At 37.0% G+C, this 12,468-nt stretch overlaps 2 protein-coding genes across 2 annotated transcripts in view; one reads left to right on the top strand and one right to left on the bottom strand.

The window, feature by feature from the left end:
• LOC150079069 (uncharacterized) overlaps positions 1-4,313 on the bottom strand; it is a 41,439-nt gene extending 37,126 nt beyond the window's left edge. Inside the window, exon 1 of the mRNA XM_090382939.1 lies at positions 4,101-4,313. Coding sequence (XP_090239065.1) covers positions 4,101-4,200 — 100 coding nt within the window. The 5' untranslated portion in view covers positions 4,201-4,313. The remainder of the gene's footprint in view (positions 1-4,100) is intronic.
• A 3,262-nt stretch (positions 4,314-7,575) lies between these two features.
• Positions 7,576-12,468, top strand: part of Wwox (WW domain-containing oxidoreductase) — a 190,983-nt gene continuing 186,090 nt past the window's right edge. The window contains exon 1 of the mRNA XM_090384097.1: positions 7,576-7,782. Within this exon, the coding sequence (XP_090240223.1) occupies positions 7,688-7,782 (95 nt within the window). The 5' untranslated portion in view covers positions 7,576-7,687. The remainder of the gene's footprint in view (positions 7,783-12,468) is intronic.

The following is a 12,468-nucleotide window of genomic DNA, read 5'->3' as shown; positions in this document are numbered from 1 at the left end:
GCAAAAACTTACATAAAGTCGAATTTCCATAAGTCAAGTATTACTCAAGTCGGGGAGTTCCTGTATACTTGGAAATCACCAGAAGACAGAGAACAAAATCAAATTGATTATATAATGATCAACAAAAGATTCTACAATAGGGTATTAATGCCAAAGACATATCCAGGAGTAGATATTACATCAGATCAGAATCAAGTGCTGAGAACAAGAAAGATGCCAAAAAATTGAGGAACTGCAGAAAAGTTATTCTAACATAGAAAAGTAAAGGAGATGGCTGGATTATACAAGAAAAAGACCCAGATGTGTACAGAGGATGAAACAAGAAGAGCAGCAATGGATTTAAAAGAAAAAAAGCAGATCAAAGTGAGGTAATGAAGGCTTTGAAAATGGCAAAGAGTGATAAGGCTGCTGGTAAGGATGGAACAGTGACAGAATATCTAAAATTACTGGGTGAAAATGGCATCAAGGCTCTGACAAGTCTGCTCAACAAAGTTTATGACTCAGGGAAGATTCCTCAGGATTGGTTAAAATCAAACTCTCATACCATTACCAAAAAAGCCAAATTCAAAGAATTATGCAGAATATCAAACAATCTGCCTCATTAAAGATATTTTTAAGAATAATTTATCTCTGCATACAGGGTAAATGTGAAAAGGAAACAAGGAAGATTCAGTTTGGATTTAGGTTGGGTGTAGGTACCAGAGAAGCTATGTTGTCTTTCAGTATTAATAGAAAGATGTCTGGAAATGCAACAAGATGTCTATACTTATTTCATAGACTATGAAAAAGAATTTGACAAATTTCAATGTAGAAAACTGTTTGCTATCCTGCACCAGATAAACATAGACAGCAAAGACAGAAATAATTGAGAATCTGTACTATAATCAGAGTGCTATGGTGAGAGTGGAAGATAAGCTGGCAAAAGAAATTATGATAAAGAGAGGTGTTCAACATGGGTGCATTTCATCTCCATTACTATTCAATCTCTATTCGAAAAAAATTATTAAGTAGGCATTGGAAGACAGGGCAGAAGGAATTGTTTTAAATGGTATCACTAATATTCGCTATGCTGATGATACAGTTATCATGGCAGAAAGTGATTCTGATATTCAAACACTCATGGAAATAGTTAATGCAGAAAGTAATAAGATGGGTCTTCGGATAAATCTAAGAGACTAAATAGATGGTAGTTTGCTATAAGAATTATATAAATTACATATTTATGGTCAATGGGAGACTGATTGAAAAAGTTATGTCTATTTAGGAAGAGAAATTAACAACAAAGGGGAAGATTCAACTGAAATTAAAAGAAATAGCAAGATTGGCCTTTTGCAAAATGAAAGGTGTTTTATGTAATCTGCAATTAGATCTAAATCTTCAAATAAGAGTAATGGAATGCTACATCTGGTCCACACTACTCTATAGTTGCGAGACTTGGACATTAAATAAAATAAAGCAACAATTAAGAAATTGGAGGCATTCGAGATGTACATGTACAAAAGGATATTACGCATTCCACAGGCAGCTAAAGTTACAAATGTGGAAGTGCTGAGATCAGTCAGCAGAGAAAGGAAATTGCTGTCTCTAATCAAGAAATGAAAAACTTTTTTTTTTTTTTGGTCACATTATAAGACATCAAGAAGAATATGGTGCCACAAATCATTCTGACTGGAATAATCAATGGTGAGAAGAAGAACATCATGGCTGGATAATTTGAAGAAATGGACAGGCAAAACTCTGGAACAATTCATTTCAGGATGTTTACAACAGATGCTGATCGCCAACCTAGATGGGACAGCAACCTATGATGATGAAGAATGTCTATCTATTTGATACAAGCTTTTATTACTCCCCACATCAAGTTTTAAAGCAAATGCATTTATACAATCTGTTTTTTTTAAAATCTGACAGTCTATTAGCCAATACCAAATTCTTCGGCAATTTCTTTTCCAGGAACACCGTCTTCAAGTTGTTCTATCACTTTGAGCTTGTTGGTGCCAGTCAAAGTAACGTGTTTCCTTTTTATTCCACTTTATAATTCTTTAGAACCCATAAATATATAAAATATGTTAACTTATTTTAAGTATATATAAAGTATATATTTGAGAATAAAAAAGACCTGATTGTATTATTATTTAATTTAATTTTTCTTTTGAAGCAATATACGCAATAACATCCATCCAACTTAGTCAATGATACTGAACAATATGGAAGACAATGTAATGTGTGTTCAGTCTGTCTCTCTTAGTCAATCAGAGCACAGTCAGAGTGATTCATCTGCTTTCCTAAATCCAGTGTCTTTCAAAGTGCTCAACTGTGAAAAGAATTTTTCATATTTCAATCTGGATTAACTGAAACCAGATTACTGAGGGCTTACTGTATATTTATGTTTATAAAAAAAATATACAGTACACACAATGTGTGTGTGTGTGTTTTTTTTGGAGCAACACTCACTGTAAGGTAATGCAACCTTGACAAAACGTTGCAGGGTTTACTGCGCACATGAACTTTATAAAATAAAATTCACATACATTAGTTTCACGTTTTTATGTGCACAGCACCACAGATTTTTTTCATGCAATTACTCCACAAAAACCATAACATTTCACTTAAATGTCATTTGAGTGAAATGTAATGTCATTTTATCGATACCAATTTGTAAAACTTCATCATATATAAAGTTAAAATAATTTCAGCCTAATCATGAACCAAAAATTTTTGTACCACATGTCATGTGGAGGTCAACACTGCCAGGCTAAAGACCTCAATTAAGTGTCCATGCAAATGCTTGTCTTTTGGACAATTCCTAAATGTAATTGCATTTGCTGCAATTTACAGAACTCCCAATCTTTCTTGATAATATTTTTATGCTTCAAACAAATCTTGTTTCTCTTCTCTACACCCTTTCCAACAGGTCTATGTCCTTCCTAAAACAAGGTTTCCAAACATGCATAGAGGATTAAATGTACTCTAACAGTTTATAGAGAGATAATCACTTCTGTCACTATCAGCAAAATTCCTACATATCACTGCCAGAATCACACAAGCTGTTGTAGTCTTCTGCACTGCCCAAAGCACTACAGGTCACTGTACAAATACCCCAAACTCTTTATCATTATCAACAACTTTGACTTTACTGCTACCCAAATGTTATCCTGTGTTTACAAAATTTACTGCCTCCCAAAAGGTAATATGCATTTATCAATTTTAAACCCCAACTGCTATTTTTAAGCCACTCTGCCCAGTTCACCTAGAACTTCTTGAAGCACACTCTAGCATATTTTAATTTCATTATCCTTAAGCAACAAAAAAAAAAAAAAGAAGTTAACTTATCAGTCATGATGAACTTTATTCACCATAAGCTTCTGAAAGATTTTTTCAGGGAAAAATAAAGTTTATAACATTTCCCATGTCAGTCTTTATTTAATATTATAACAAACACAAAACACATTTTAAATTTAACAAATAATTAATTAATTTCGAAACAAGTGGAAATATGGTACATATTTTCAATAACTTGTACAAAAAAAAATTTTTGTTGACGTTGCAAAAAAACTTCACTTGGTAAACATTTTTGTAATAGGTTGTATAAAATAGCCTTATTGATGACAAAAAAATATATATTTAAAACTGTTTCATAAAATTCATATAAAAAAATTTACAAAAAAAAAAAAATTGTAAAATCTCCATGAACTACACAATTTTGCCTGGTGCAGAAGTCAAACTTCTGTAGTTTTTCATTTCGCTCTTCCACCCACCTTTGAATGGGAGGGGCATTTGCATCCCAATCTGTAGAAGGGACTTTCCCAAAATCAGAGGATGCTCTCATTATTATAGCTAAAAAGTTTCATTAACTCTTCTGCTGTTTCTTTGCAATAGATGCCATTAGCACCAAGTGTCCTCTTTACTTTCAGCTGCGAAGATCTCTTCCAATATTTAGGACTTCTGGTATCCCCATTTCTAAAAATTGCTTCACGTATGAAGCAACGCAAAATGTTCGCGAACATATTTAAGACATAATATAGTCTAATTAGACTAACTTATACTTAAATTAATTTTATAACAATTAAAATTAAAAAGAATACTAAACTCATACTTACGAGTTAAATAATCGATTTCCTTTTTGAGTTTTATATTTTCATCGCTTACACAAACGTTTTCTAAGGAATTAACGAATTTATAAGAGTTGGAATTTGTCATATTTCACACTACTTCAAATACAAAATTAAATTTTAAATAGAAACCAAGTTCATAAGAACAAAACAAAAAAAAAGGGAGCCAAAAACAGAAAAATAAAACGGCAACACGACGCAAAATACTCCAATGTAAAACGATTTCACCAACACTACCGATTTACGATATGAATAGTTGCGCCATCTATGAAATAACGTAATTATTACTAGACTCACAGGTTAGTAACCAAAAGTTCCGCAGCAACGTCCTGAGCACAATATTATTATTATTATTTATTATTATTATTATTAGCCATATGGTACAAGGAAGCCTGAGGCTTATGCTGCACCAGCAAAAAAAAAAAAAAAAATTTCCGAATTACCCCAAGAGAAAGAGAGAGAAAAGTAGAAAGGAATCACCAAGAAAAAGAAGAATGATGATATCCAGCTCAGGATCCTGGGTGTGCCAAGCCCATACTCACCAGGTGTGAGCCCCTGGGGTTAAATATACAGTATTATTATTACTAGCCATATAGTGCAAGAAAGCCTGAGGCTTATGCTGCACCAGCAAAAAAAAAAAAAAAATCCCTGAGTTACCCTGAGAGAGAGAGAGAGAGAGAGAGAGAGAGAGAGAGAGAGAGAGAGAGAGAGAGAGAGAGAGAGAGTGTAGAAGGGAATCACCAAGAAACAGAAGAATGGTGATATCCAGCTCAGGACCCTGGGTGTGCCAAGCCCATACTCACCAGATGTGAGCCCCTGGGGTTTCATTTCATAAGATAAAATTCACGAAATCAATAAAAAATAGCCCAGTTCTCCAGATCGAACCAATCGGAATTCATCATTAACAGCTTCGGCATTCATCATTAGGAAATGGTGGAGTAGACTGTGGCAAGTCTACATCTATAAAAAGTTATATAATTCCAATGACGATGGAAGTGACATGGCGAGGATTAGCCGCCATCAAATAAGCTCACTACCAGCAGGATGTTAGGAGCAGCAACAACATTCTTCCTGATCAGCGGTAGATCACAGAACTGACAATGGATCAATTTGTGGTGAATTTTGCTATTGTGTGAATTTTTTTCTTTTTCACTGAAATATGCAGTGTTTTCTAGTGAATAATGTTCATAAATCTTAGTTAAATAACCCGCAATAGGCGCAGTAGCCAAGTTACATTCGGAGATAAATGTATTTCTCTATTTTCCCTCAATTACTGTTAGGCTTAACAAGCTTGCGATCACGTTAGGTCGCCAATATGGCCGCCGTTGTGAGCTGATATGCTGTTTCGTGCTCCTGATTTCTGTGCTTAATTAAAGTAGATTTGAACTGAGGATGAAGCAAACGGCTTCATTTAACATTACCACACGACCACAGAGTAGTGCACGACTGTCATAATCATTAATTTATACTTGCCGTTATCTCTACTTATGTTCAGATTTCCTTCCGTCTTTTATAGCTTCTTTTTTTTTTTTGTTTTGTATTAGAACAATAATTAAATGAATATGTTATACTAATAATCGGTAATTCGATATATTGTCCATTGCAATAACAAAACTGTAGAAAATTTTCCACAAACTCTTTGCAACGATCCGGCTTGTTTCTAGGGGTTCAATACTGGCACCTCCACTTTCTATGCGTTTTGACATGTAAAAATAAATAAAAAATAACATTATCGCCTATGAGAGTGTCCACTCCGTATCTTTCTACTCTGTGACCAGAGGGTTCTGAGGGCGGCCTCAATACATGTGTAGTTGTGGCCTAATTCCCTGTGGTGGAGACGGACACTGGGCTGACTTTCCAGGTGATCGCCTGCCTAGTGACAAAACGGCCAGAAACAACACACACACTGCACGAACATAAAAAACACACATTTCTGGCCTTCCAGTGTGCTATGTAATTATCACAGTGTTTTTTTTTTTTTTTTTTTTATGAGAACCCCAAACACGAAAGGTATCGAAACCTATAGTACTAGTACCGTGCATGGGTTGAAGGAGAAGTATGGCGGGAGGGGGATGCAGGAACTTTGCTCTAGAGAATAAACATGGGTTTCACCACTTCAAGCCTCCAATAAGCAAAGTGGTGGTAATTCACCGGTTGATAAAAGTCATCTACCACCTGAAAGCGGAGTTGAAATGACGATCAGGTGCTGTCCTACATAAGATACTATACATGTCTACAAGTGTCATTCTTATTCTGATTACTAGCCATATAGTGCAAGGACTGTACTAGCATTGCGCGCGCGTGTGTGCGTGCGTGTGTGTGTGTGTGTGTGTGTGTGTGTGTGTGTGTGTGTGTGTGTGTGTGTGTGTGTGTCTGTGTGTGTGTGTGTGTGTGTGTGTGTGTGTGTGTGTGTGTGAGAGAGAGAGAGAGAGAGAGAGAGAGAGAGAAAGGGAATCACCAAGAAAGAGAAGAATAATGATATCCATCTCAGGACCGTGGGTGTACCAAGCCCATACTAACCAGATGTGAGCCCCTGGGGATTCCAACCACATGATTTTATTACTTTATTTGGAGCAGTGGTACAGAAAATTAAAATTAACTATGTTAACTGCAAAAAAAAAAGCTATTTTTTAATGCATCCATACTAAAACTCCGAGTCTGCACGCGTAGCAGATCGGTTATAATCACTATCTCTCACACGTACCGGGTAGAAAAGGCCCAGGTTCAAATGACGAGGAGATCTACCTGATTGAGTTAGTCGATATCAGGGGTGGAGTAGACCCGAGGCTAACTAATCTGGTTTCTCATAGGCAGGCAGCAAGGTTCCTGCCTGAGAAACCTGTATTTTTGTTCAGTTGATACAGACAAATCGACCAGAGAACACCCGCAATTTATGGACAGAACAGAATATACACGATCAGATCAGAGCGTTCTCGGGTGGTCCTAATATGCAGTGTCAGATTAATATATAGGTTAGCGGGGCTCTTCCCGGGGGCCATTCTTTAAGGGGGCCCCCCAAAAAAGAAGAACAATGATGCAAAAAATATATACAGTATATCTTAGTAAAGGGCGCCGAAAAATCTTTCTGCCAGGGGCACAAAAAAAAAAAAAACCTGAGTTATCCCTGTGTGTGAGAGAGAGAGAGAGAGAGAGAAATAGAGTCAGAAATAGATAAGAATCACCAAGAAAGAGAAGAATGATGATATCCAGTTCAGAACCCCTGGGTGTGTATAATAGCCTTTATTATTATTATTATTATATTTTCTTTATGCGCATGGCGAAGGGGGATCCATCACCAAACTCCGAATAGCAAGATTAAATTCCCAGCAGAGAGAGAGAGATGAGAAAATTGAGTGATTGATCACTAATGCGTCGTCAGAATGGAATTACGCGTTTTATCACAGATCGGAGCTAAGGCGCGCCGACTATTATCACAATGTGATACCACAACGCATGGTGAAGGATTTCCCTTTCATATACCTTGCGCGTACACGAATGATTTTTACTGTACGAAAGTTGCGGAGGTATTCGCTTTGATTTTTTATGTTACATAAAAAGACTTCAATTTCAAAAACATGGCTGCACTTTTACCGGAAACTGACAGCGAAGATGAACTTCCGCCCTGTTGGGAGGAGAGAGCAACTTTGGATGGCAAAGTTTATTATGCAAAGTAAGAATTATAGCCCGATTTCGAGGTATAGATTTAATCATGTCTTGTGCAAACTGAATGAACCTTTATTGGCTAAATCATGTCATTCCTTAAATAGTCAAATTAACTCTTGTACCGTGAATATGAATATCTAACAGAGGGTGATCATAGAATTTACAGTTGGAGATTAGATCTGTGAATGAACCGGAACTTCATTTTTTCGTTCACTGCATGCATTGGTTGTACATAATTGAATATTACAAATAAGGATTTTTTCGTAAAGTTTTCTATTTTGATTTCTAACTAGGCAATATACACAGCGAGCTATGATACCATTCGTCAGTAGGCTCATAAAGCTCATATGTATGGGTCCAAACCTCAACAGCGGTTCGCGAAATGTGTGCCGCGGGAGGTTGAAGTTTGGAAACAACTCAACAAAAATGTTAATTCTTGTATGTGCTGGTGCTCCTGGGGGAAAAAAATATATATATATATATTAAAATAAAAAAAAATACTTAACGCTCGAAAAAATGCAGCAAAATAATGTTGATAGGGTTATTAGGTATGGTGCTATTTTGCTCCTATGAACTTCGCCACCCCTTTACTAAATCAAAAAAGAACAAAAGTAACACTCACTTTTGGGGGAGTGAACTCACCACTTCTCGTCCAAAAAGACAAGCCTACACCCTGAAAAATGAGTGCTACCGAAATGAAAAACTACCAACAGAAACCACATTTTCATTCCCCATAATGAATGGTTTTACAGTAACATAACTTTTTCGTTATGTTATTGTAAAAGCCATAAGATTTACCAATTATCTTTGGTAAAAAGTACAAAATTTCAGAGCATTAGCATTAGTAGAGGCATTTGATGCAAGAAAGCAAGCTTATGCAGCATCAGCCAAAAAAAAAAAAAAAAAAACCACTTCCACTTCACCCCTCTGTTCGTTTGAAATACCTGTCCAGCTGAGCCTTACTTATTTAGGCTATCAACTTCCACGACAAGGGATTCATTTTCCTTTGTACTTTTACTGCCCTATTACGGTAAATCCTAGTATTTTCCAATTGCCTGTTTAATAATTATATTTATGAATTTCTATCATGTTAATTCTTTTCCATTATTAAAAATTCAGTATGTTAGGCTGCTGATATAATGAATGTGTTATATTGTTATGTTAGGCATCCCTGCAAAGTTTGGCACGTTTGTGGGGATAGGAAAAATGCCCCCAATGTACTTGTGAAATGCACAAATGAAAAAAGTGATTGAAGCAGAAAATTATTGCTTTCCTTTACACATACTGCCTGATTATTTCTTTTACGATTTGTAAACATGGGCATGGGTGGTATTTGGAATATAGTGAATTTGTTTCATTACAACCTTGCAGGGATAGCAGATATATCCCCCCTTATGCTTTGTTTAAAATTTAGAAAAGTGATTTATGCAGAAATTATCGGTGCCTCATTTTTTTGCACCGTATGATTTAAAAAAATTTTTTCCTTTCTTTTTTTTTTTTTTTTTTTTTTTTTTTGAACTGTCTCTTTAGCATTAGCAAGGGCACATGATGCAAGAAAGCAAGCTTATATAGCATCAGCCAAAAAAAAAAAAAAAAAACAACACACATACCCCCTTCTCATTTCACTCATCCACCCGCTCCAAATGTTTGTCTAGATCTGCCTTCAATCTGTTTAAGCTATCAACTTCTACAACGACAGATGGAAGTTTGTTCCAGCAATCAAACACTCGCTGGCTAGAGGCAAACTTCCACATATTTATCCTACAACTGTCTTTCCTCAATTTGAATTTATGCCCTCTCAGGCAATTATTCTGAGCAAGAGGAAAAATCCCATCAGCATTGAGCATGCTCAAATCATTCATTTCTTTATACACCTCAATCAGATCACCTGGCAGGTGCCTAGTCTCCAGACACTAATTTGCAAAACTTAAGACTTTCTTCGTAAGAGCAACCCGTTGTTCCATTCACTAATCATGTTGCCCTTCTCTGTACTAGTTCCAACATCTCTACATCCTTCTTAAAATGTGGCCTCTAAGACCTGTATACAGTACTCAAGGTGTGGTGTTACTGCTTCCCATATACAGTACTTTACATTTGTCAATGTTACACTTCAGTTTCCACCTCTCAGCCTATCTACTCAACTTTTCTAGATCCTGTTGCAGCAGTGTACTGTCATTAGTGTCATTAACAACCCTGCCGACCTTTGTATCATCTGCAAACTTGGACATTAAGCCTGATATACCATCATCAGTATCATTAATGAATACACAAAATACCAATGGACCCAACACTGAACCCTGGGGGACTCCACTAATAACATTATTCCATGAGGAGCAGTGTCCATTGATTACCACTCTCTGTCTTCTCCCATTAAGGGTGCTTAATGATTTTTTAATAACTGAGAGCAAAATGGAGGAGAAATTGTTGAAGTTAAACATAAGAAAGGGAACTGGGATGGATGGGATCTATCCAGTTATATTAAAGGAGACGGCAAAGGAAGTAAGCAAACCCTTAGCCATAATTATGAGAGCATCCTTGGACTTGGGAGGTCCCCAGGGACTGGAGATGCGCAAATGTATCCCCAATTCACAAAGGTGGGGGGATCGAAGGGTGACACGAGTAATTACAGACCAGTTAGTTTAACTTCTGTTCTCAGTAAAATAATGGAGTCACTGGTTAAAGATGCATTGCAGGATCATTTAGACAAGACTGCAGCAGTAATTCAGACAGCATGGGTTTGTTAAGGGAAATTCTTGTCTGAAAAATTTGATTGGATATTATGATATTATGTGGTCACAAAGGAACTGGATGCAAAAAATAATTTTGACATCATATACTTGGATTTCAGGAAAGCTTTTGACACTGTTGCACATGGAAGATTATTGTACAAATTGGAGCAGAATGGTATTAATGGTAAGTTGCTACAATGGATAAAAGGATGGTTGGGTGGGAGAAGACAGAGGGTGGTTTCAATTGGTGCTGCTCTTCGTGAACTAATGTTATTAGTGGAGTCCCACAGGGTTTGGTGTTGGGTCCACTGTTGTTTTGTATATTTATCAATGATATTGATGAAGGTATATCAGGCTTAGTGTTGAAGTTTGCAGATGATACAAAGGTTTGCAGGGTTGTTAATGACAGTAATGGCAGTGAGCTCCTGCAAGAGGATCTAGCAAATTTGGGCAGATGGGCTGAGAAGTGGCAAACATTGACAAAGTACTGCATATGGGTAGAAGTAATCCCAGAGGAAAATACCAACTGTGTGGTACTACACTTAAGGTGGTAGAAAATGAAAAAGACCTGGGAGTAATTGTGCAGTCAGATATGAGGTTTTCTGAGCAATGCAGACAGGCTGCCAGGGCAGGTCATGAGGTTTTGTCAAGTATATACAGGAATTTTGCTAGCAATCAAAAGGAAGTGATTGTCCCTCTGTATAAGGCAATGGTCAGGCCACGCCTCGAGTACTGCATAGAGGTCTGGAGGCCTCGTTTTAGGAAGGATGTACATTTGTTTGAGCGTGTACAGAGAAGGGCAACAAGATTGGTGAGGGGATTGAAGGGATCCTCTCACCAAGACAGGCTTAAGTTCTGCAGATTGCAGTGGCTGGAGACTAGGCACCCGTGTGGTGATCTGATTGAGGTGTATAAGGCCTTGAATGGGCTGAGCACGCTAAATTCTCATGGGATTCTTCCACTTGTTCAGATTACGCACTTAAGGGGGCATAAATTCAAATTGAGGAAAGACAGATGTAGCATAGACGTGCAGAAATTTGTCTTTAGCCAGCGGTTGGTTAATTGCTGAACAAACTTCCATCTGTCGTTGTGGAAGTTAATGGGTTAAATAAATTTAAGGAGGAATTGGACAAACATTCAGAGGGAATGGTTGTGTAAAAATTTTATTTATTTATTTTTTTTTGGGTTGATGCTGCATAAGCTCATACGCTTGCTTTCTTGCATCACATGCCGCTATTACTACTACTACTCAACCATCCCTTTATCCATAGCAGCAATTTGCCTCCAATACCACACTGCTCAAATTTGTGCAGCAGTCTTCCATGTACAACAGTTTCAAAAGCCTTTCTAAGATCCAAATATATGATATCAGAATTATTCTTTGCATCCAGTTCCTTTTTGACTACATCATAGTATCCAACAAAATTAGTCAGACAAGACTTCCCCTTAACAAACCCATGCTGTGTCCGAGCTAAAAAGTCTTGTCTAGATGGTCCTGCAATGCTTCTTTAACCAGTGTCCTTGGAACAGAAGTTAAACTAACAGGTCTGTAATTAGCTGTGTCTCCCTTTGATCCTCCTTTATGGACTCGGGTCACATTTGTACATTTCCAGTTCATAGGTACCTCCCTTGAGTCCAAGGAGGCTGTCATATCATTGACACTCTTTTCTGAGTTAGCATTAGCAAATGCACATGATGCAAGAAAGCAAGCATTAGCCAAAAAAAAAAAAAAAAAAAAAAAACCCTAATTTCACTCATCCACTCGCTCCAAATGTTTGTTAAGTTCTGCCTTGAATCTATTTAAGCTATCAACTTCTGCAACGACAGATGGAAGTTTGTTCCACCAATCAACCACCCGCTGGCTAAAGGCAAACTTCCACACATCTATCCTACAACCGTTCTTTCCTCAATTTGAATTTATTCCCTCTCAGGCGATTATTCTGAACAGGAGGAAGAATCCCATC

The sequence above is a fragment of the Mastigoproctus giganteus genome, chromosome 10 (assembly GCF_048544385.1).
Source record: "Mastigoproctus giganteus isolate SK-2022 chromosome 10, ASM4854438v1, whole genome shotgun sequence".
Lineage (NCBI taxonomy): Eukaryota > Metazoa > Arthropoda > Arachnida > Uropygi > Thelyphonidae > Mastigoproctus > Mastigoproctus giganteus.
This window is presented reverse-complemented; position numbering and strand designations above follow the sequence as displayed.